Source organism: Mus musculus, chromosome X (assembly GCF_000001635.26).
Source record: "Mus musculus strain C57BL/6J chromosome X, GRCm38.p6 C57BL/6J".
NCBI classification, from domain to species: Eukaryota; Metazoa; Chordata; class Mammalia; order Rodentia; family Muridae; genus Mus; species Mus musculus.
Window position 1 is genome coordinate 102,700,786 of NC_000086.7, and position 23,170 is coordinate 102,723,955.

Below are 23,170 nucleotides of genomic sequence, written 5' to 3' on the forward strand. Positions count from 1 at the left end.
TCTAGTTTTGAGTCTAGAAAAGGGCCCCAATTCCTGGGCAACTCTCCATGGTGCTGACCGGGAGAGTGCCTTGGCCTTGCATGTAGCAGAGCTGGTGAAAAGTTGCTAGAACATGATGCTTGTTCCTGAGGTCATGGCAACGGAGACCCATGACATAGGTGTACAAAGCAGCTGCTTTCTTTGTTGTAGCTCTTGTGGAGAGTGTCACCGTATGTAACTCAGGCAGGTCTTGAACTCATAATTTTCTGCCTCAGCCTCATTATCACTGAGTATACAAGCATGAAGCAAGACAGCCAACTGCATGATTTTGATCTTCAGTAGGAGAAGAAAGAATTTGGAGTTGCACCACAGGGAAACAGTTTTAAAGTAGAGAAATCTTTGCTGAACATTGTCCCAAGATCATCTATACAAGTGTATGGGGACAGCCAACTGATTTTAGAGTGTTTGTGTGTGTGTGTGTGTGTGTGTGTGTGTGTGTGTGTGTGTGTGTGTGTGTGAGAGAGAGAGAGAGAGAGAGAGAGAGAGAGAGAGAGAGAGAGAGTGCTCCAAGTAGTATGCAAGGGCCTTGGCCCATGTAGATTGTTCCCATTATTACCTCTGCTCCACACCTACTTCCTCTCAACTGTGGATGGCTAACACATGTAACAGGCTGACTCACATAAGCCTGGCATGTGAGCACATTCCTGCCATCTCATTACAGGAGACCAAGGCTGGAGCATTGGAAGTTCGAGGTTAGAATGATGTACAGCAAGTGTTTTATCTACTTCTCTAACGTTATGAGGAGACACCATGAGCAATGGAACTTACCAAAGAAAGAAGTGCTTTGCTGGGGGTTTGCTTACCATTTCAGAAGTTGTCATGAAAATCATGGCAGGGAGCAGGCAGCAGGCAGACAGACATCGTGCTTAGCAGGCAGCAGGCAGGCATGGTGCTGGAGCAGTAGCTGTGAGCTAACACATTGAGACCATAAGCAGGGTTCAGAGAAAGCCTGAGCCACTCACTTATGGTGGTGAGAGCTATTGAAACCACAAAGCCCACTCCTAGTGACTCTCATACTCCAACAAGGCCATACCTGCTGAATATAGTGAGAAATTATGTAAAAGAAAAAAAAAACCCAGAAACATTCCCAACTCACATGAAAACAACCAACCAAAGCTCTGGATCAACTGCCAACAATCCTAGATCACTATTATAAAAACTCCAGTCAACTGTCCTCACATCCTTATAAGTGTCTGACTTCCACCAAATCCCATGAGACAAAACATCTCAGAATTGCCCCGAGAATGGGTTGTGCTGGACAGGACCCTGTTTTAGCCTCAAGATGTATGGGGAATAGGCAGGGAGAGATTCACCTTTGGCCTTGACTGTTATTTAGTAGTTTCCTCTCCAGGTCCTTCCCTCTAGGAGACTAAGGTTTTCACTGCAGCCCCAAAGGACGAGGGGCAGATAATCATGTGGTCTCAGCTGAGGTGAAAAGTTTTGGCCATCCCTCAGGCAACTACTTAGCCAGCACAGAATCTTCAAAGTGATAGGTCTCTGTCCTGTAGAGTGCCAATGTTGTCAGGAATTTATGTCGGCATCAATGGGTGATAAATATCAAAAACATCTGGAAGGCACAGAATTCAATAGCAGAACAAACCCACAGATACCCATGTTCACAAATGGACTAAGGACCTGAATAGACATTGTTGAAAGGAGATATACATAAAGCCAACCGATATAGACAAAAGTTCTCAAGCATAATCATCGGGAAAAGGTGAATGAAAGTCAAAGCGAGACATCAACTCACCTTTGTTTACATTAACAAATCAACAGAGACGGGAATTAGTGCCAACAAGGAGCAAATTACCCCTTGTACAACACTCTTAAGGAGGGAATTGGCACAACAACTATTGAAAACACCATGAAAGTTTCCCAAATCATTAAATTTAGAACTGCTATACCTTCTAGCTGCACCTGTACTGATGGTGTGTCCAAGAGAAATAAAATCAATCACTCCAAGAAATGTCTGCATTCCCAGGCCGGGTGAAGCAATACCTGTGATACTTGTTTGAGCAGACATAATCTAAATGTCTGTTAGTGGACAAATAGATCACCAATATAGCTGGAATTAAGTGTGGGAAGGCAAAGACTCCATTTCCAGGGACTTGTGAAGCTGATTCAGAGGGATGACAAGTAGAAGACTTGCGTGTGCTAGAGAAGAAGTTTAAATACAGCATGGTGAAACTCAGCAGATGCGGTTAAATTTCTTTCACCTTTTAAGATGGGCTGGGGATGGGCCAAGGGGGAGACTGTTTACTTACCAAGTGAAAAGCCTGATGTTCAGTCCACAGCAACTTTAAAAAATACCCATTCTCACACACAGAGACATATGTGCACAAAGACATGGACCATCGTCTAGTCACAAACAGACAGAAAACGTGTCATGCCTTTTAGTTGGCTGTTGTTCAATAACATGGATGAAGTAATACTAAGCTACACTGAGATTTACAAAAATGGACAAATGTGTTACCTACTATCTCCTAAGTAGAGAAAAGTGCCAGTGGTTGCCAGTGTCTGAGAGGTACAGATGGAAAATGGGAAGGGGACCATATACAGGCAAAACATATTTTTTATCATATGAATATAATGTACACTTTGGTGGTCGTGGTTAATAGTATTCACAGATATAGGTTGTATATGTGCTGTATGTGATCTATGAAGTACATGATAAATAGGCTGCCTTAGTTGCTTATAACTTTTAAAACACATAAACCTTATCTATTTCTTGGGGTTCTTCCATGATACACAATTGTAAGTTAAATCTGTATCAAATACTTATGTTACACACACACACACACACACACATATATATAATTGTTGTTGTTGTTTAAGACTTTACTGTTCCTTTGAAACGATCAAGATGGAAGTCTGAGTGATTTCATCACAAAGGAATAATGGTTACTCTGGGGGAGAACCAAAGAGCTATTTAGCTTGATCATAGTCATTTCACAATATTTCATATACTTGTAAACCTTAATTGCACACAATTTTTATTTTGAGCTTTCTTTGAGAATATTAGTGTAAATGCATCCATACAGCAATGAGAACCGAGGGACACATCTCCATATGTTCTCAGCCCTGGGAAGAGCCAACACTTTCACTGGACCATGTCCAGGGTCTCAGGCTAGGAGAAGAGCAGTCTTATTGGTGAGTGTACAGAGAATCACTTGTGAGCACAGCATGGCAGACAAAAGTATCTTCTCCTTTGAAGCCATGACTTGTAGCTCTGTACAGAGTGGGAGGGAAGAGACAGGTCCTTCAGAGCCTAGTACAGTGGTTCTCAACCTTCTGAATGCAGGGACATGCCCAACCATGATATTATTTCATCGCCACTTCAGAACTTTAAGGTTTTACTGTTATGAGCCATAGCGAAAGTGTCTGATATTCATGGTATACAACCCCCATGGGGGTCTCCACCCACAGGTTGAGAAGCACTGGCCTAGAAGGATTTGATGGGTGATTGTGGTAAGAGGTGGGATATTTGGGAGATAAAAATATCTGGGTACTGTTGAATGATACAAGTGAGTGTCTTGTGGTCAGTGTGCAGATTGTTCTGTGGCCATGATAGGAGTCAGCCTGGAGAGTGCTAGTCAGATTGGGTATGGGATGAGAAGAGGAGCACCTATGGAGGCTCCTCATGGGTCAATCCAGCTGCCTTTGTTCTTCCTCTTCCTAGTGTTGCTGCTGCATCAAACTACATTTCACTAAATATTTCAATAGACACCAGTGTTCTCTCTCTCTCTCTCTCTCACACACACACACACATACAGAGACACACACACAGACACACACACACAGACACACACAAACACACACACACAGACACACACACAGAAACACACACACAGACACACACACACACACACACAGACACACACACCCACACATGCTCACTCACATGAACATCCATAGATTTATAAACTAAGAAGGCATAACCACTGGGCAGACTACCTCTTTTCTGGAAGTTGAAACTTCTTCTCCTCTTTTGGGTTGGTGGAGCTGAGCACTTGGAGTGAAGTTCAACTAGAACTTGATAAGTTGTGGCACAGAGCTCAGCTTCCCAACTGAGGTTCAGCCTGCTTTAGTTACCTTTTTGACAAACTAAGGTCATCTGGCAAGAGGAAACCTCAGTTGGGGTAATCATTCCGTCAGACTGGTATCTTTATTTTCTTGATTAACCAGTGATAATGGAGGGCCCAGTCCACTGGGCAGTGCAATCCCTAGGCCAGTGGCCTTGGGTTATGTAAGAGAGTAGGAAGAACAAGAACTAGGCAGCAAGCAGCCTTTCTCTGTAGCCTCTGCTTCAGCTCCTGCCTTGAGTTCCTGTCTTCCCCAGTCAATTTAAGTATAGGATCCTAAATTGTGGGATGAAACAGGCCCTTTCCTCCCCAGCTTGATTTAGGTCTATGGTGCTATTCACAACAATAGGAAACCAAGTGTCATGGAGCCCAAGTCAGTAGACAAAGCACTGGTGAGGACAGATGATGCTCAGAGTACCAAATGTGCCACAGAAAGAATGCATCTAAGTCTCTTGGATAAAAACATGGTTATAGCCAATCTTCACTGTGGATCTGACTGTATTGTGAATCAACTGGAAGATGTATCTCTGGATATGCCTATGAAGATATTTCCAGAACAATGCTCCTAAGGAGAGGTGGACTGTCTGTGAGTGTGGGCTATGCCATTACATGGATTTTATTTGAGGGTTCAATAAAAAAAGGAAACAGAAATGCCATTGTCTCCTCTCTATGGGGCCATTTTTTCCCTGTTGTGAAACCTGGGAAAGGTCCCTGTGCCTGCCACCGTGATCTACCACACACTAGTTCCAGGCCGTATTGTGCTTTTTTTTTTTTTAAAGAAAAATAAATAGAAATTTATTTATTTCAAATATATGAGAACACTGTGGCTGTCTTCAGACACACCAGAAGAAGGCATCGGACCCCATTACAGATGATTGTGTGTACCATGTGGTTGCTGGCAATTGAAATCAGGGTCTCTGGAAGAGCAGTCAGCGCTCTTAACCTCTGAGCCATTTCTCCAGCCCTGGGACTGTACATTTTACTCAGTGAGCTGAGATACAGGCCTTGTGAGCTATTTTTGAAAGCAATGACGTGCATGAGCAATAAGAGCTCCAACTAGTCTCTCCCTCTGAGTTTCACCCTGGCTCTTCTACAGGAGTTGAGAACAAGGATTTGGGATATGAAATGCTGCTGTCTGCTTGTATAGTACCTCTGAGAAGACACCCTGCCCCCCAGGAAGAAAGGAGGAGGGTCAGCTGGCCCCAACCAAGCAGTTTTTTACTTTATTCATGTGTGGCATACAGAAGAATATGTTACTTAAAGGGGGAAAGGCTTGTGAGTTGTTCTATAGGCTGTTTATCTTCTCTTACAGGGCTATTTCACAATTTAGTGAAACTGCCTGGCTGCTTTTCCACCTTAGGGTAAAAGAGCAGCTGTGCTCTGTCCTTCCTTGCAGGTTTGCCCTGAGGAAACTATGTTTCAGTAACTCCCAAGGTCACAGTAGGAAGTCAAGAAACCCTCATCACATGGAGAGAAACCTTGTGTAGCTGGAAACAAGGTTACTTCTTGGGGGAATGGGGGTAGGTGGGTGGGTGGGTGGGGTGGGTGTGGGTGTGGGTGTGGGGTGTTCTCTTGTCTTGAGGAGCTGTGTGTGCAGGGATACTGTTAGTGATCATGAAGTCTAAAGCCCCTTTAGAGTCAGTATAGATTCCTTGTCTGTGGGCGCCACCCCCTTCACAAACACTGTTTAAGGTTTTCAGCTTTGAAGCTTGCTTAGAGTACAAGGGTCCTGGCTGGATGGCAGTCTGTGAGAAAAAACACTCCTGAGTGGAGACTGCGTTGTAACACATGCCTCCCCACACCCCCACCCCGCTGAGCAGGCCTCATTTTCTCAAGGAGGCAACCTGGTCGTCTTGGGGGTAGGCAGAAATATTCTCTCTCTCCCCTCCCAGCTATTCCCACCCGCATCAGCAAAACATCATTCCAGCACTTCTTAAGTTGAGGTGAGTATGCAATGGGAAAGAATTTTCACGAAGTCAAAGAAAAATTGAAAGTCTGCCAGCATTTATTTCAACATCACTGGACAAGATTCCTTGAGAGCAGGGGCCTGCGCTGCCATAGATCTTGATCACTGCGCATGGCCCCCATGTCTAGGATTCCTGTGGTCTCAGCCTCTGGTCGTACAGCGTCCCCTCCTAAGGGAGAAACAGACAGACATGTGGACCCTTGGAAGGCCTCATGGAACTGAGAATAGGGTTCGGCTTCCGTGTGGGGGAGCACAAGTGGGACAGCCTGGCTTGCTGTGAGTGGAGAGAGGCAGGGGCTGGCTTGGGGCCCTCACCTGAAGAACTTGGACAAGCGTGCCAGAGCTCTCTGCAAGCGGCCCCTCCAGGACCTTGTGGGAGGAGCAGGCTCCCTGGTCTCTCTTGGGCTGCTGGATGAGTTCTCCATGGTGTGAGCAAAGGTCACACTGTCCTGGGTGTAATGTATTATGTTTCTCACATTCTGAAAAAGAGAGTTAAGGCTGTACTCAGTCCCAACATGGCTGTTGCCCACGACCCCATTTGGCTACTGTGATGTGCATCTGCACAGCTGGTCGAGGTGCTGAGGACAAGAAGGGCCACCTGCCCTGTTCAAACCCCAGCCCCCTGGAGGGTCTTCCAGACCACATAGTAAGAGACTTACCTGCCCAGAAGGCGGAAAGTAGGGGACTAAGTTCATCCTCCCAACAGCCTGTGTGATTGCTCCAGGGACAGACAGCTGACTCCAGGAGTTCTCTGCACAGATCTGCTGAGCTGCCCACCGTGCTGGGTGTGGAGTGTCTAGCCTGGCCCCTGCACTGCTCAAACCCCGCCCCGTCCTTAGCTCTCAGCCCCAATCACCTGGTTCCTCCCTGTTTCAGCCTAGTCCAGCGTGCTCAACCAGTGGATACATTTCTCTGAGTGGCCTGTGTCCTAATTCCCGCCCCTCCGAACTGTCTTATTACTGTCTTTGCTGCTCGTCCTCACTCTGGACAGCCCAGCAGCCTGAACACAAGGTCCCCTGGCTGAACTGAAAATGCAGCGGTCTTCGGGTTCCTGGTGAGTGGCCCTTCTGAGGGGTTTCCACAGACAGAAGTGCTCCTGAGGCCTGTCTGTGGTCTCCCCGTCCAGTTAGGACTGTGATGTTTCTCATGGCTCTCAGGAGGTGCAGGGTCCAAATGCTTTCTCCAAGGCCGGAGTCTGTGCGGGCCATGGCGCCCTGAGGCCTCTTCTAGCTTTCCTCCCTGAGGAGATTGCTCTCAGCAGGTCTTGCACATAACTGCTCCTGTGTGACACCTTCTGGTGGATGGTAAAATATTTTGGGGCCAGGTACATTTCTATAATATGCAGCGCAGTTGCAAGGGCTAGACACAGATCATAGGGCCCCTAATGGAGGAGCTAGAGAAATTACCCAAGGACCTAAAGGGATCTGCAACCCTATAGGTGGAACAACATTATGAACTAACCAGTACCCGGGAGCTCTTGTCTTTAGCTGCATATGTATCAAAAGATGGCCTAGTTGGCCATCACTGGAAAGAGAGTCCCATTGGATTTGCAAACTTTATATGCCCCAGTACAGGGGAACGCCAGGGCCAAAAAGTGGGAGTGGGTGGGTAGGGGAGTGGGGGGTATGGGGGACTTTTGGGATAGCATTGGAAATGTAAATGAGGAAAATACCTAATTTAAAAAAAAAACCAAAATAAATAAATAAATAAATAAATAAATCTTTAAAAAAGAAAAAAAAAGTTACCAGTTTAAACTTAGATCTGTGTCTCATTTTGTGTTATCTCTATGGCCAGTTGTTATAACCATTGAGGGTTATTTGCTTTTAAAAAAATTTCATTAGGGGATCTGTTTTTTTTTTTTCCTGTGCTATTTCCTGATATAATTTATGTAGAGATTTGGCAGTGTAGGTTGTGGTCTTCCTTGGAATTCCCTGGTCTGTATGTTCTGTCTTAAGGTGACTAAGTGTACTGACTTTTTTTTTTCTGGAGTTCACTCTTCCATCTTTGTCCTCCATCACATGGTGTTAGCCATTTTGGATCCTACACATTGACATCGAACTCTGAGCAACCACTTTTCCTTTTGTGAATGTTTACAGCGAGTGACAATCCTGACCTTTTGATGTTTTTGATTGAAGAGCTTCATACTTCCTTTTATTTTAATTTTTCTTAGCCAGATTTTAATAATTTCTCTAATCGAGTCTTTCAGTGATTGTGTCAATATTCTCAACAGATACTTTGTCTATTGTAATGTTACTGAAGATTCCATTAACAGATTTCTGTTTTAATTTACTTGTTTCTAGTTTATTGACTTAATATGGTTTTTATGGCATACTGTCATATTTTCCAGCTTTGTTAAAATTATTTGTGACCACCAGGTGATGACTCTTCTAAAGTATGGAGTGTTTCCTATGTAAAGTATTATTAAAATTTATTCTATGCAAATTTCATAATTATTTATCATCACATTCTTTCCCCACCTCAACACCTCCCAGATTTCCCCTCCCACATATAGTATTTTAATATGTCATTTTCAATCTTTATGCCTTTATTTACTTTTCTCTATCGTTGACTCAGTTACAGTCTAAAGTATAGTGCTTTGTGCATATTTTGGGTATCTAGACAAATATTTTGCCATATTTTTAAGGTATTGACAAGAAAAGTGAGAGGGAAGAAGGGAATGTAAATGTTTTTTTTTAAAAGGGAACAGGAAAATAGCAACAAATGTATGGTTTTTTTCATGTGGAATCAACTTTCAACTGTAAATGTGTATAAGTGTGTATATGACATGAAAGTACAAAGGAGACCTTTTTATGCAGAGGAAGAGGTCTGGATGGAGAGAGATCAACAGCATAAGAGGGATGAATATGAGCAATGTGAAATAGTATTTCTTTGTGAACATGGTATAATAGCCATCATTTTACATGTTAAATAGAAATAACTTAGCAGTGATACCATAACAAGTACTAGAAACGAATTTCACTTGTTAGCATCAAGCATTTCCAGCAGGCTTTCCTTTTGGCAGTTATACATTATTGGATTGAGACTATTCCCTTATATTCCCAAATTATCACACTTTCATATTTGATTTTTATCATCTGTGGATTTTTTATGTTATTAAATCATCTCCTGTCACACATCTCACTAACTACTCTTCTTCTTTTATCCCATTAAGACAACCAAACACTTCCATGGGCTTCTCCCCTTCCCTTCCCTTCTTTTCCCCTTCCCTCCCTTCCCCCTCCCCTCCCTTTCCCCTTCCCCCTCCCCTCCATCCCCCCTCCCCTCCCCTCCCTTCCCCTCCCCTCTTCTTCCTCCTTCCTCTCTCCCTCTCCCTCCCTCCCTCCCTCCCTCCCTCTCCCTCCCCCTCTTCCCCTCTCCAGGTTCTTATTGTGTAGCAGATGCTGTTCTGGAGCTCACAGTGCAGCCCAGTCTGGCCTCCAGCCTATGTGGATCCTCTTGCTACAGCTCTCTGGGTGCTAATATTACAGGAATACACCACCAGGCCAGCTTCATTTGTGGTATTTAAATGTCAGAATAGGGGCTGGAGTGACAGCTCAGGAGTAATGAACTCTTGCAGGGGATCAGGGTTCATTTCCTAGAACTCCCATAGTGGCTTATAACTCCCTGCAACTCCAGTTCCAGGGAATATAATGCCCTGCTCTGACATCTGTAGGCTCTAGGTATGGGATACACATACATACATTCTTGTAGAACATGCACACTCTTATAAAAATGAATAATAAATTAATTAAATCTAAGAAAAAATAAAGGTAAAATGGCCTTGCATTTCTAGACTAAACTATGCTTGTTATGAATGTTTTTCACATACTGATTCAAACTGCTAAAATTTCATGAGAGAGGTTTGTCCTATGTTCATGAATAATGGTGGTTTGTAACATTTCTTGTGCTTTTTAAAATTCTTATTGTTTTTTTATTGATAGAATTTTATCCAATGTATTTTGATCACATTTGCCCTCAACTTTTCCCCTTAATTCCTTCCAGACCCACTCCTAACTCCCCATCTCCCTACAGAACTTTCTACCTCTCCAACTACTTGCCATTTTTGTTGTTGTTAGAATTACTATTTATGTGTATGTATGTGGAGCTTTATGAATGTGTGTGCTGGTGTCCATGAAGGCCAGAAGAGGATCTAGGTGCAATTTGACCTCCACTACAGACCCTAAAGCCATGGAACACAAACATACCTGATGTACCCAGCTGCCATTCAGACTCCACATACAACAGTAGACATCAGAGCTCCCTGGGGGACCTTGAATTCGGCTGGAGAAGACCTGTAGGTCACTATGACAATTTCTACAACCATTGCATCACTATCCAAACCAGGGGTTAAAAAACATTTCTGCCTCTTTCAGGCCAACAAATGTCACAGTGGCAATACCTTCTTGTGAGTATCATGTCTGATAGGGTAAGTAAACGTCAGACCTCTTACATGTTACTAACCTTGGGCCTTAAATCCTTCACTTCAGGGAACAGCATGGGCTCTTGCCTGCAGTGAGTGCCCCAAAAAAGGAGCAGGGCACAAGGCTGAAGAGGCCCCTGGATCAAGGAGTGATAAAGAATATGGCCTGTACTCCTAAATTTCACAAGCATGGCAAGAGGTTGGCTGTTGAAGCAGAAAAACCCAGTGAGTGTCTTTGTCTGGGGAAAGAACCCAAGTTTAGGTGGAGGGAGCATGAGCATTCTGTTAGCCTCCCTGTTTTGAAATTGCAGTATGAAAGTTGGTACTCATGTATCATATCAATATTAGGAATTAGATGCTTTAGAGAGCTATCTGTTTAAGTTCTTTGTTTTGGCTTTATGTAAGTAGAGTTTTGTTGTTAAGTTTGTTGTTTTGGGGGCACTATCTTGCTAGTTAGCCCAAAGTATTTTTATACAAATGATCCTCCTGCATAGGCTACCTTGTGGCCATTCACTAGAAAAAGTAAGTTATCCCAAAGCTAGGAAAGATACATAGTGAGAGAAAAACCTCCAGAACATGAGTGGAATATTTGGAAAGATGGGGACAGTGAGGCTCATGTAAACTGTACCTGGTGTTTTACAGATTGGAAAGAGAGCACTATGCACAAGCATGAGACCAGGCCCCCCAAAACCCCACGGGAGGTAAGAAGACCCTGTTGCTTATGGGAGTTGCTTTGAGAAGCTACTTCCCAGGCCCCCTGTACCGTGTCCTAATGACATGAGTTCCATCCCCAAATCTACCATGACTACCCATAAGACCTTGGGATTAACATCTTCTTACATTTCAGTTTGAACTGAAAATTAAAGGTAAGCCTCACTGGTCTTCAGGGTCTTCAAGTTCTGACATCCTGGGTTCCCCTGCTCCTCCTACAACACTCCCATCTCTCCTTGAGTCATGCTTGACCTGACACCCAAATTCCTACTGTTGTCTCTACTCCTGCAGGGAAGTTCCCAAGGCACTCTGATGCGCAGCAAGCCACAAGAACCTTCCGTTCTGCCTTATGCTCCAGTGACCCAGCAGCAGCAATCTGTGATTTCTTATTCAGCAAAGAACCTCGGTCCCATTGCCAGGCCCAAAAGGTGAGTTGAGTAAGGATTAAGAGCCAGACGGGTCTCATAGTACTCTATGCTGAAACTATGGTATGGTTGATGCCACGGGAGGTGGATGAAGGAGAAAGAAGGAGGAAAAGGAAGAAGAAATGTAGAGGTGAAAGAGGCAGCACCTCAGAAGGAGAAGGGAAGGGAGGACCACTCCTGTGCTTAGGTGTCCTAATCTTGAGAGTTTGGATAAGTATTTCATTTTCCCAAGAATATGGTTTCCAGTACTCATTCTGGGAAACCAGTTACATTTACAACACTGACAACAGGACTAGAAGAAGGCCTACCACACAGTAAGCCCTCATCACGCTTGGCCTCTTATTCGATGTGACTATAGATGGACATGGGAGAAGATCCTGTTGGGATGTGAAGTCGTGATGGGAATGGGCCACAGAGACCCAGAGGAGGCTGAAGGCCAGCAGAGAAAACTTCCTAGAGAAGATCCTGGCTTGTCCTTCATAACCAGTGAGGACTGGGCAAAATGGAAGCAAGAGTCAGTCCCTGAGAAGGGAGGGTACTCTTATCTTTCCAGATGCTTTGCAGACTAGAATATAGTCACCTTGGATTCTTCATCATCTTCAAGGTAGCCCTGGGAGGAAAGATCTGGTATGTTTGACAAGGAAGCAGGCTAAGAGGGCACCTAGATCAAAAAGACCAACATTTTCAAGCTATTCAGATTTCCCCAGCCTGATTTCCAAATCTCTGGTCCTCCAAGTGTTCTGGTAGGAGCTGTCCACCAGAGGGTTTAATCCCCTGGCCTCTCCTGTCCTTGTTTCCAGATACTCAAGTGTGATCGTGAAAAACCATGCAGTCACTGATCCTCTTCTACTGCAGCCACAGGTCCTGACAAAGTAGTGGGATCCAGGTCCCCTGGAGGGAATGAGTTTAGTGGATGGGAAGAACAGAAAGCTGGGGGGGGTGTTGATTGGAGGAGCTGGGCACTTGAAGGGGCTCCTGTGCAGGTGGGAGGAGGTGTCGCTTCCAAGGTATCATTCTCTAATGTCATTTCCTTTGCAGGTCCCTAATGCCACCAAGCACGATTCTGTTGCTGCTGCCGTAGAGTGGCAGAGGAAGCTGGAGGCTGCTGAGGCTCTGTTGGCTCTGAGAAACTCTCCTCTGCCTCCTCCTGTTTCTGCCTCTCCAAAAAGGCATGGCAAAATGACCAATAGCTATCTTCCTGGACATGGAACACAAGGTAGGGAGAGTTGGGGAGTTGGAGGAGTTGTAATTTAGTTATACCTGGGAACTTTGAAACTGAGCTGTCTAGGCTCAGATACTTACCTTCCTCACTCTGACTTAAGAGATGATATTCCAGGGGCTGCTAGGGGAATCTTCAGTTAGCAACAGTTGCTCAACAGCAAATGGACAGTGTCTGACCCCAAAACAAAACAGAACAAAACCACCATTGCCACAACAACAACAATACCACCACCACCACCAACAACAACAACATCAACAACAACAATAACCACAACCCAGTAGACTGAGGCCCCCAACGTGGCCAGGTCTTACCTGAGTGCAAGAGCATGTCAAATAGAAGGAATAGAAGTGGTCATGACTCCCAGCCCAGGTCAACATCCTCAGTTCACTGTCAACTTGGGAGGCCTGGGAGGTCATGCATAGGAAGGATGGTCTAAAAGGGACAGAGGGCGTGGTGATGACTTCAGAGCATTTGTGTGTATAGATGTGGAGCCTGGGTGCCTTCCAGTCATGAGCTCAGAGGAGAATTTCAAAGCCGGAGAGACTGGAGAGGAAGGCCGGGCCCTGATGACAAACACCACACAATCAAACAAAACCAAACCAAAGTAAAACAAAAGAACAACAAAGTACAACCTCATGAAGTGTGTTACTGGGAAGCCACTTGGTGGTAGACATACTGGAATAAAGAGCAATGAATGAAAGTGGAGACTTTGCTTCTCACAGACGTCTGGAAGAATTGGGGATGTAGCCCAGACCGAAATCTAGGGGAAGAGTATGAGGAGGTGCACAACTTCCCTGACACAGTGAGGATCATACCTTAGACCCATGGTTTGACTAAGTGGGATTTTGGCAACTGTGATCGAGAGATGGAGGAGCCCAGATCACAGATAAGGGAGTGTGTCTGTCCCTGCTTTCAGGGACAGCTCTTAGACTGGGTGGGACACCAAAGTGTAAGGGTTACCTGGGTGGTGACACACATGTGATTTGGCTCTGGCCTTTCCTTTTCTGTTCTCAGGTTCTGCTGGAAAGAGAGGGCAGCAGCCTCCTAGCCGCTATGTGCCACCACGGTCTGCCAACTCTGCCTCACTGACTGGAAGTCTGGACTGCATGTCCTTCTTCACCTAAGAGACCAGAGTGGGAGGTCTCACTACAGCACTGCCTGTTTGGTATCCTGTTTCATGTCTAAAGTGAAAAGTGTTTTTAAAAATTTTTTAACTTTTGGGATGAGTTCTCATGTAGCCAGCCTGGCCTTGGTTTCAGTATACAGCCAATCATGACTTTGAACTCCTGATTTTCTCCACTTCTAAAGTCCTGGGATTATAGGACTGTGCTACCATGCCTGGCTTTTTTTTTTTTAATTAGTTTTAAGTTTTCAGGAGTTTTGTAAGCTTTCAAACCCTTTTCATGGTGTAGGGCATTTACTTGATTGAGGTTTGATGTTAACCTCTATTTAGTACTCTTCTGGAATAATTTCTTGCTATCCCTCTTAGTAAAAAAATCAGTATTGTAGGACCTAATGTGATCAATCAGTGGGATTCCGAGTGGGTTTGTATGCCAGCATTTTCATTTGTCCTGTGATTGTACACAAAATGTCATGCCCCTGTATACCATCATCCATGTAGAATCATGAAGATTTGTCACTGTGTCTAGGTGTGCGTATGTTTGGGGGTGCAAATAATAAACACGTGCTGTAGGCATTAAAAAATGTGAGTTGTTTGTGAAAACTACATAAGAAAAATATCAAGGAGGATTGTTGGCTTCCACCAAGTCCTCAGGTTACCTAATCATTATTATTATTTTTTAATTGTGTATTGAATGAAAATTCAGACGTTGATGCAGCAGACATCTGTTGTGGTAAATCTCCTCCCAAATATGCCCCAGCAATGAAAACACAATACAGTTAATATGAGAACATGCTGCGTGCCTAGATTTCATAGATCTACCGCTATACTACCATCTTCTACAGCTTATGAGACCCCTTAGAACTTAGGTTTCTCCAGGCTATGTGCTTTTGCTCTGCTTTTCTTCTTCTTCTTCCTCCTCCTCTGCATCCTTTCTCTCCTCCATTTTCTCCTTCTTCTGTCATCTTCTGCTCCACCTTCCCTTTTATCTGCCCAATCATCAGCTCTCCTTTATTTTACAAATTAAGTTGGGAAGCAGGTTTACAGGAAATCACTTGTTCACAGCCAGTCACAGGAGAACAGAATTAACATCAAATATATTAGCTCCAGGGCTATCCACAACATTTCCCCCTCTCTGTCCAATTAAAAGTCCATTTTCTCTCAGACATATTTGAACATAACTATTACTATTTTGTAATCTATAACGTACAAGAGACCTAACACCCAGTCCATCATGTTTGTTAATTAAACAGAACCTCTGTCATCTACCCTTACTTAAAAGACTTATAATCCTATATCTGCCTATGTCTTGGCTTTAGATTGAATGCCATCTGAAAACCATCCTCTCAAAACTGTTCCTCTCAAAATAAAAAGCCTGGGTTGGTTAGGAGACTATGTAGTTTTTCATCCCCACCAGAAATCCAAGAACAACTGATATTAACTGAAAATATATAGGAAGCCTAAAACAGCTTCCAAAACTTAGCCAATCCATAGAGACCACTGATCACCTGGACAGCCCCTTACTTCAGCATGTTGGAGCATCGGTCTTCAGCTTATTGGCCTGGGTCATCCGACGGACTTAGAGAAACAGGAATATCAAGGACTAGCCTACTCTGTCTCGGCAGAATCAAGCTGTCCTAACCTGTAACTGTGTCCTTTCTTTGTACAGTATTATGACTGTAGATGAATGAGGCAATTCTTGCCTAGTGTCTGTTTCACCACAACTGGAGTAACTCAAAGATGCTCAGTTTCTTCTTTGAATTCAAGACAGGGAAAGCTGTCAGGAGCAGCCTGGTCTCAACAACAAGTGAATAAATAGCATTAAACGGCACATTCTGTGGACTTCTGATGTTTTTGAAAACCAACTATCTATGTAATCTTGACTGTTCTCTAACTACTCTCAGCCACTTCTAATTAAAATAATTGAGAACACCCTAACAATAAACTGAGAGCCATGAATTTCCTATTGGGCCCTTACCTCACAGGCTTAAACATCTCAAATCTGTTTATAATAGCAGTAATAGAAGGACTGGCCTCAAGCCTTGTACTTCAAAATTTTTAGTATCAAAGATAACCTATAATAACCACCCCCAGTCCCAAAACCTAGGGAACTGGGACAACGACTCTTCATATCTTCTTCAAGCTGAATATGGGCTTGGGGTATTTTAAAGGGAGGGGGAAAGGTAAGAAAATGGGAGAGTTAGTTGGCTTTAAGAAGGCCACACCAATGATTGTATTAGTCTCTGATGTCTGCATCCTGACTGGATCCAGATGAAAAACGAAGACATCAGGGGTTCAGGCAGGTCAGTTCAGCATATCTGATGATGAAATTCACCAAGGCTGTATATTATATAATATATAAATCTCAAAACAAAATTTTAGTATCATCAAGATAAACTTTTTGTTTCATTCTCTGGAATCTAGTTCTCAGGGGGTCTCCCCCTATCAAATCTGATCCATATAACTCTGGAAGTTGTAAATACCTTAATCACCTTGTCCAAAAACACAAAGACAAAACCTTTTCCCCAAATCAGCATCTCCTTCAGCCCATAACCAGGAAAACCTGTAGCTTGCCCTCTGTTCCAGAGGAACAATAAAACCACCACAATACTCAAAATCACACATATTTTAGTCTATTTAGGCCTTTCTAATTTGTCATGTCAGGAATTAAACCCCAAATTTCTGTGGAGCCCATGTTAGACAGAATACAACTCTCCTGCAGACTTTATTATATCATCTTTAAAACAATTAATTCACACTTCTGTGTCCGTTTCCCTTTCCGTTTCCCTTCTTTCCCTTTCCCTTCTTTCCCTTTCCTTTCCCTTTCCTACCTGCTTATAAGAAGCAGCTTGTCAAACCAGGATTTAAACCCAAATTTCCTGTGGAGCCCACGTTAGACAGAATATGAGTATCCTGTAAGACTTATTAGGGCACTCTGTACCTTGAGCCATAGACATTTATTTAATTAATACCCATTATTATATCTGTTATGCTCTCTACCTGGAGCCACAGACTTCTATTACTTAATACCTGTTTATAGCAGGTGATTATCACTGCTCTCTCTACTAATATTCCCTATCTGGTTCTGAACGGCAGGTAAAATTTCCCATGTTTAGGTACTACACCTACTTATAAGAGGCAGCTTGTCAAACCAGGATTTAAACCCAAAATCTGTGGAGCCCATGTTAGACAGAATATGACTATCCCGAGAGACTTGTTAGAACACTATATCTTTATACCTTCTTCAAGTATCAAATGGTTATATTTCTCTCTTTATAGAAATGAATTACCTGGTCCGGAGTCCTTTGTACCCTTGTCTCCCAATTATTTATTCACAGGGAGAAGCTGAGTGTAAAAAGATCCGAGTTGTCTATGTCCCTGTTTGGAGATGGGGGAGGCAGGGTGGGGAGTGAAAGATACAGGGAAACAAACACAGAAAGGCTCTCTCAGGCATAGATGACTCTCTGCTGTTCTCTGTAGGCCCCTTAAATCTAGTCACCCTCAAATCCATACTGCTACAGCCTAGGTCACTGCCCAAGCCCAATTTAGGGGTTGGGGGGTGGTCAGTGAATTTTTATCTCAGGTTAGTTGAATTCAAATCAATACATTGAGCACCATTTTGTTGCGGTAACTCTCCTCCCAAATATGCCCCAGCAATGAAAACACAACACAGTTAATATGATTACATGCTGCATGCCTAGATTGCGCAGATCTACTGCTATACTACTATCTTCCATAGCTTATGAGACCCCTTAGAACTTGAGGTTTCTCCAGGCCATGTGCTTCTGCTCTGCTTTTCTTCTTCTTCTCCTCTGCATCCTCTCCCTTTTCCATTTCTCCTTCCTTCCTTCCTTCCTTCCTTCCTTCCTTCCTTCCTTCCTTCCTTCCTCCCTTCCTCTCTCTCTCTCTCTCTCTCTCTCTCTCTCTCTCTCTCTCTCTCTCTCTCTCTCTCTCTCTCTTACCTTCTGCTCCACCTTCCCTTTTATCTGCCTATTCATCAGCTCTCCTTTATTTTACAAATTAAGGTGGGAAGCAGGTTTACAGGAAATCACCTGAGTGCTGACTCATTCCTTGTTCAAAACCCCTCACAGGAGAAGAGATTTAGCATCAAATATAATTAGCCCCAGGGCTATGCACAACAGGCATCAGTCAGAAGGCTTTCCCAAAAGCACCCTTTATTTGCTACCCAGGGTAACATGTACAAGGATTGATAGGAACAGTTTCAAAGCCCAAGTACTCCAAGACTTCTGCTAACTTTCCAACTGCTGGCCCCACCAGGCAGACAGCTAAGAAACTAGCTGGGTGTAGACTTTTTTTGTTGTTCCTTGACTTCCTTCCTTTCTTCACTGCCTCATTAAAAAAAATCAGGATCTAACTATGAAGTGCCAGCTGGCCTTGAATTCACTGTGTACCTACCTCAGGTTCACTGGCAAATATCCTATGATAACCTTTCTAACTTGGCCTCTCATATAGGTATACCTCACAATGTCTGGCTTCCTGCTCATATTTGTAATGACACGTGTCTCATGCTATGCTATCCAATGTTCACAATTCCTTAATTTTCTGAGGCTCTGAGATGTCAGCATTCTTATATTCCCCTTGTAATGGCAGAGAAATGAGCACATAAATCACTGAGGATTTTGAGAATTAAGCTGGGCTGACATCCATCACATACCTTCTTTCTTCCCTTAATCCCAAAGTCTATCATCCTTTGGTGATATATGAATATGCCCCCATGTTCCTGCAGTATTATGATGGCAAAGCCACACCTTGTTTCCATAGTTAAGTAAAAGGGGAAAGGTTTTTTGGTAAAAGATCGTGGCATAAGAAGAAGAAAGACAACAGGGAAATACAACAAACATTGGAGGTAGGAAAGAGACTAAGGCACCTGGACTCTATTATTTTCATGAGGCCAGGTGCCTTTGTATCAGGAGTCTTGAGACCTGACATTCTCCATTCCAAATATCTAAAAATTCATGAGTCTCTGACCAGTATATTTTAGCTCTCTTTGTATATCTGTGTAAATGTTCACTGTTAAGCTTTTTGATATGTCTCCCATTTTCAAGTAGAGTCACAGTTCACAGTTTGAAACCCTCACCTCTGTACTATTTTTACTCTCATATGTTACATGGCCTCAATGATTATTCTGAATATATCCTTCATTTTAGAGCATTGTTACAGTGGGATCATTTGAACAGGAAGTGTTAAGGTAAAAAAAAAAATCTATGCTGTCACAGGCCAAACACAGGCTTCTAGGGGAAGGGTAGTTCAAGGGGGGAAATGCTCTATGCCTTCTCACTTGCTTACCTTACAGTACCAGAATGTGAATGAACATCAAAGTTGAAGAAGTTGTTTTTTTTTTTTAATTCAGACTGCTACTGTGAGTACTATATTAATAATCGTGAGATTATGAAAAACAATTAAGGATTGATGGATTTTGACTACACACTTCATTTAATATAGTGGTTATGAGAGTGAGCTTATGGAATTGGGACTATATAGTTTTTGCCTGTGTAAAGGAATGACTCTCTGGGGTCCTGAAGTGTAACATTTCACTGTTGTGGTCCAGTAAGAGCCCGTCCCAGCTGTTCCCGGCTTTCCTCTTTTGTCCACAAAGTTTACTCAAAGTAGATCCAATTAACATTCTACTGCCCAAAAGGCAAAGGACAGACTAAAGCCTTTTGGAATGTAGTACTTTCATAACAAAAGGTTTTGGAAGATATTTTTCAGAAAATAGTTAAAATCATCTATGTTCAAAGGCACATTAGTGTACACGGCCACACAGTGCTTTGTGATTAGTTACAATAGAAACAAACATCTTTATTTTAGGTTGGTTTGGAACTGCATCAGAGTAGAAGGATACATAGCACAGTAACTCATGCCCACCCCACCCCCCATTCCCACACTGATTCTTGTGATACAAGACACTGCTATTTATGTGCCACAGTTTGGAAGTGATATTGATATATTTTGTAGTTTCAGTAAATCTGCTAGTAATCCCTGCCTGTTCTCCAACTGAGAAAATCAGTATCACATGATATCCAAATACAAGTGTTCAAAGTGTTTACCTGTTGAAAATCAGGAGCATTAAACAGAATGAGAAGGTAGCAGCCAAATCCATGGGTTAAAACTAGATTGCATCATGTAATGCAGAGTTCACAAAAGCAGGAACAGCACCCCTGCCAGGAAATTCCTGAGACACTTGCACACCCCTGGGAGGAGAAGGATAATGTGGTTGAAGGGGGATAGATGGGTGACTAGAGGGAGAACCCTGGCAGAGATGCAGAGGGCACTGGAGCAAATCAGGGACTGGCTTCACTACACATCTCAAGTCATAGGATCCCAGGAATGAAGCAACAGAATAATTCTGAATTGGACTTCTTCATCCAGAATTGGTAGATTATGGAATTCCTATCATCATTCCTAGTGAAGTCACCCACACATGAAGACACTGACATTTCTAGAGTTGCCAGCAAATGGTGAGAACCCGCATGGGCAAGGTCTTGCAGAAGCACAGACAGTCATATGTCAGTCTCATGGTAGGTATTTGATTTGAACCTGCAGCAGTATTGGGAATCTCTGTGGACTCTCTGATGTCACATTAAGGTGAATGTGAGGATCTGGTGCCCTACATCTGCAAGAAGTAGCAGGTGAAGAGATCCTCTTGGAGAATCAAAAAGACTAGCAAAATTTTAACAGTATTTATATGTGTGTATATTTTGATCTGCTACTACTCATTCAAGAACTTGTGCACTTTACACTTGCTTTTTTGTCCAATTCATATTTTTATGAGACATTTACTTTATTTACATTTCAAATGTTGTCCCCTTCCCTGGTTTCCCCTCTGAAATCCCCTATCCCCTCCCCCTCCTCCTTCTCACCCGATTACACTTTCAAAAACTCTATAACATAAATTGTCAATTCAAATTCAGAATCGGGATTTGTAAACATTTGTACTTTCCCAAGTCTGAAGCAATCTTGAGACGGTAATGTTGGGTTGAGAAAAAACAGACTTAATAACATATATTTTTCAAATATGTAAAGTTATACCTTTATCCCAAAAGTATAAAGAGCCCATGATGAATAGATGATGCAAACAGTCCTACACATCTACCAAATCTGTAAGAGGCAAGCCCATGAGCCCTGCAGCTCTGTTGGGTAGTTCATTTCCTATCCCTGAAAACTCACGCTCATGTGTAAGGGAATTACCTAACTACTCAAAGGTCGAGACAGTAACCAGAATTCACTCAGCTTCTTTCTTCACTCCCTTGCTGTCATCTCTAGGGTCCTAGTAATTGTGCAGTTTTGCTCTGTTATCCAGATGTATGTCCTGCCTCGCTGGTCCCTCTTGCTTTCTCAAACCCTATTTCTCAGCACCTTCCCACTCCATAGGAGTTCTGGAATCCCATGGTCACTACTATAGGATCTACACATGCAGTATGTGTGAGCTCTTGTCTCTGGTGAGGATGACATTGTTGGGCCTGCTCTCTTGTTCTTTTCTTCACTCACTATTTCAGTAATCCTTCAGGTGATACTGTGGAGTCTTCCTATGATGCAGAGAAGGCCTCCAAGAGGCTTAAAGTCTGATTCATATTAATGTCTTTAATGAATTTCCACCAAAGCCTGAAATACCCACAATACCCACTGTCTAGAAATCCTGTTCTTTCGGTGATGTAAGTCTTCATAGTCTTTCCAACTCTGCACCGAGAAGATGATGCTTTCGTGTCTATGTGTGTATGTGTGTATGTGTATGTGTGTGTGTGTGTGTGTGTGTGTGTGTGTGTGTGTGTGTGTTGCATGCATTGTATGAGGAGTATATTTGTCTCTTTATGTGTTGTCTGCATGTGTACGGATGGTCTTGCCTGGCTATGTGTTTATGTGTGTGGATGTAGGCCAGGGAAGTATGTTGAGTGTTTACTTCTATCACATACTACCTTAAAATATTGCATTTTATGTGTATAAGTGTTTGGCTTGCAAGTGTGTGTGAATATATATACCATGTGTGTTTCTGGTGCCCTTGGAAGTCAGAAGTAGCATTAGGATGCTCTGGAACTGGAGTTTTGGATGTGACCAACTACAACTTGTGTGCTAGGAAGAGAACCTGGGTCCTCTGCAAGAGCAGCCAGTGCTGTTATCCCCTGAGCCATGTCTTCACCCCCTCCATGTTATTTTTTTAAAGGGACTCTCACTAAACCTAGACCTTGCTATCTATGCATCACCTCACCCTCACTGTCAGTGCAAATATAAGCTGATGCAGCCACTGCGGGAATCAGTGTGCAGGTTTCCCAAGGAGCTCAAACTATAAGTTTGCATATGAAAAACGGCAGCTGTGTCACTTCTAGGTGTGTAGCCACCATCTCCTATCTCTGAGAGAACTGGATGTCTATGCTAACTGTTACTCAATTCTACAGTAATGAGGAAATGAAACCAGTGTGGATGGCCATCAACAGGTTAATGTGTAGTGAATATATAGTAGGACACAAAATCAGATTTTGTTCAGCTATAAGGGAAATTTACCAGAAAATGGAAAGAATTGGAAAATACTATACTTTGAGGAAATCTACGTCAGATATACAGTACTTCAGGTTAATCTCATAATTGGATCCTTTTAACACACACACACACACACACACACCCACACACACACTCACACTTGCACACGCACTTGCACACACACATGCACACATGAGTGTAGGCAGAGATAAGAAAATTAGAAAAGAGCCCGTTAGAGGGGGAAAAAGAATATTCAAGGAGAGGATAAAGAAGGTAATAGCATATCTGTGACATGAAAGTGGAAGGGGGATTCTTTTTTTTTTTTTTTTTTTTTTTGCTGTTGTTGAATTTATTACAGGAAGTTGACTGCCGATGCTGTATGATACTTCCAACTGTTACTAGGTGGTGATGCAAATGGAGTCAAGGGTTGAGGGAACAGTCAGGGTTTCTGCAGGAAGGTTCAAAGAACTTCAGATGACCTCCCTAGGAAGTGGCCATGCCAACTGGTCACTAGGCAGATGACATTCCTCACCAACAGACTCTGGGCACCAAAATTCTCAGCCAACTGCACACTTGGGATGAGCTAAGCAGACTGATGTTGTACAGAGAGGGCACAGCCTTGTGCCATCCACCTCTCCTCTGTGCTATGCGGGGCTAGCTCAACCTTCAGATCCACAGGCAGTGGGTCTCTC

At 43.2% G+C, this 23,170-nt stretch overlaps 2 protein-coding genes across 3 annotated transcripts; one reads left to right on the top strand and one right to left on the bottom strand.

The window, feature by feature from the left end:
* Positions 1-6,102: 6,102 nt before the first annotated feature.
* On the bottom strand, positions 6,103-6,885 carry Gm9112 (predicted gene 9112). The gene is made up of 3 exons (NM_001177365.1): positions 6,747-6,885; positions 6,403-6,566; positions 6,103-6,256 (listed from the first exon to the last, which is right to left on the bottom strand). The coding sequence occupies exons 1-3, from the start codon at positions 6,780-6,782 to the stop codon at positions 6,229-6,231; spliced, it is 228 nt and encodes a 75-aa protein (NP_001170836.1). The 5' UTR covers positions 6,783-6,885; the 3' UTR covers positions 6,103-6,228.
* A 210-nt stretch (positions 6,886-7,095) lies between these two features.
* On the top strand, positions 7,096-14,424 carry Dmrtc1b (DMRT-like family C1b). Of its 2 annotated transcripts, none has more exons than NM_001039116.2 (7): positions 7,096-7,141; positions 10,575-10,732; positions 11,150-11,208; positions 11,510-11,646; positions 12,444-12,504; positions 12,682-12,859; positions 13,880-14,424. In NM_001039116.2, the coding sequence occupies exons 1-7, from the start codon at positions 7,119-7,121 to the stop codon at positions 13,987-13,989; spliced, it is 726 nt and encodes a 241-aa protein (NP_001034205.2). In that variant the 5' UTR covers positions 7,096-7,118; the 3' UTR covers positions 13,990-14,424. The 2 variants fall into 2 exon arrangements, with proteins under 2 accessions (NP_001034205.2, NP_001297543.1); NM_001310614.1 differs by lacking the exon at positions 7,096-7,141 and adding an exon at positions 10,392-10,492.
* Positions 14,425-23,170: the final 8,746 nt, after the last annotated feature.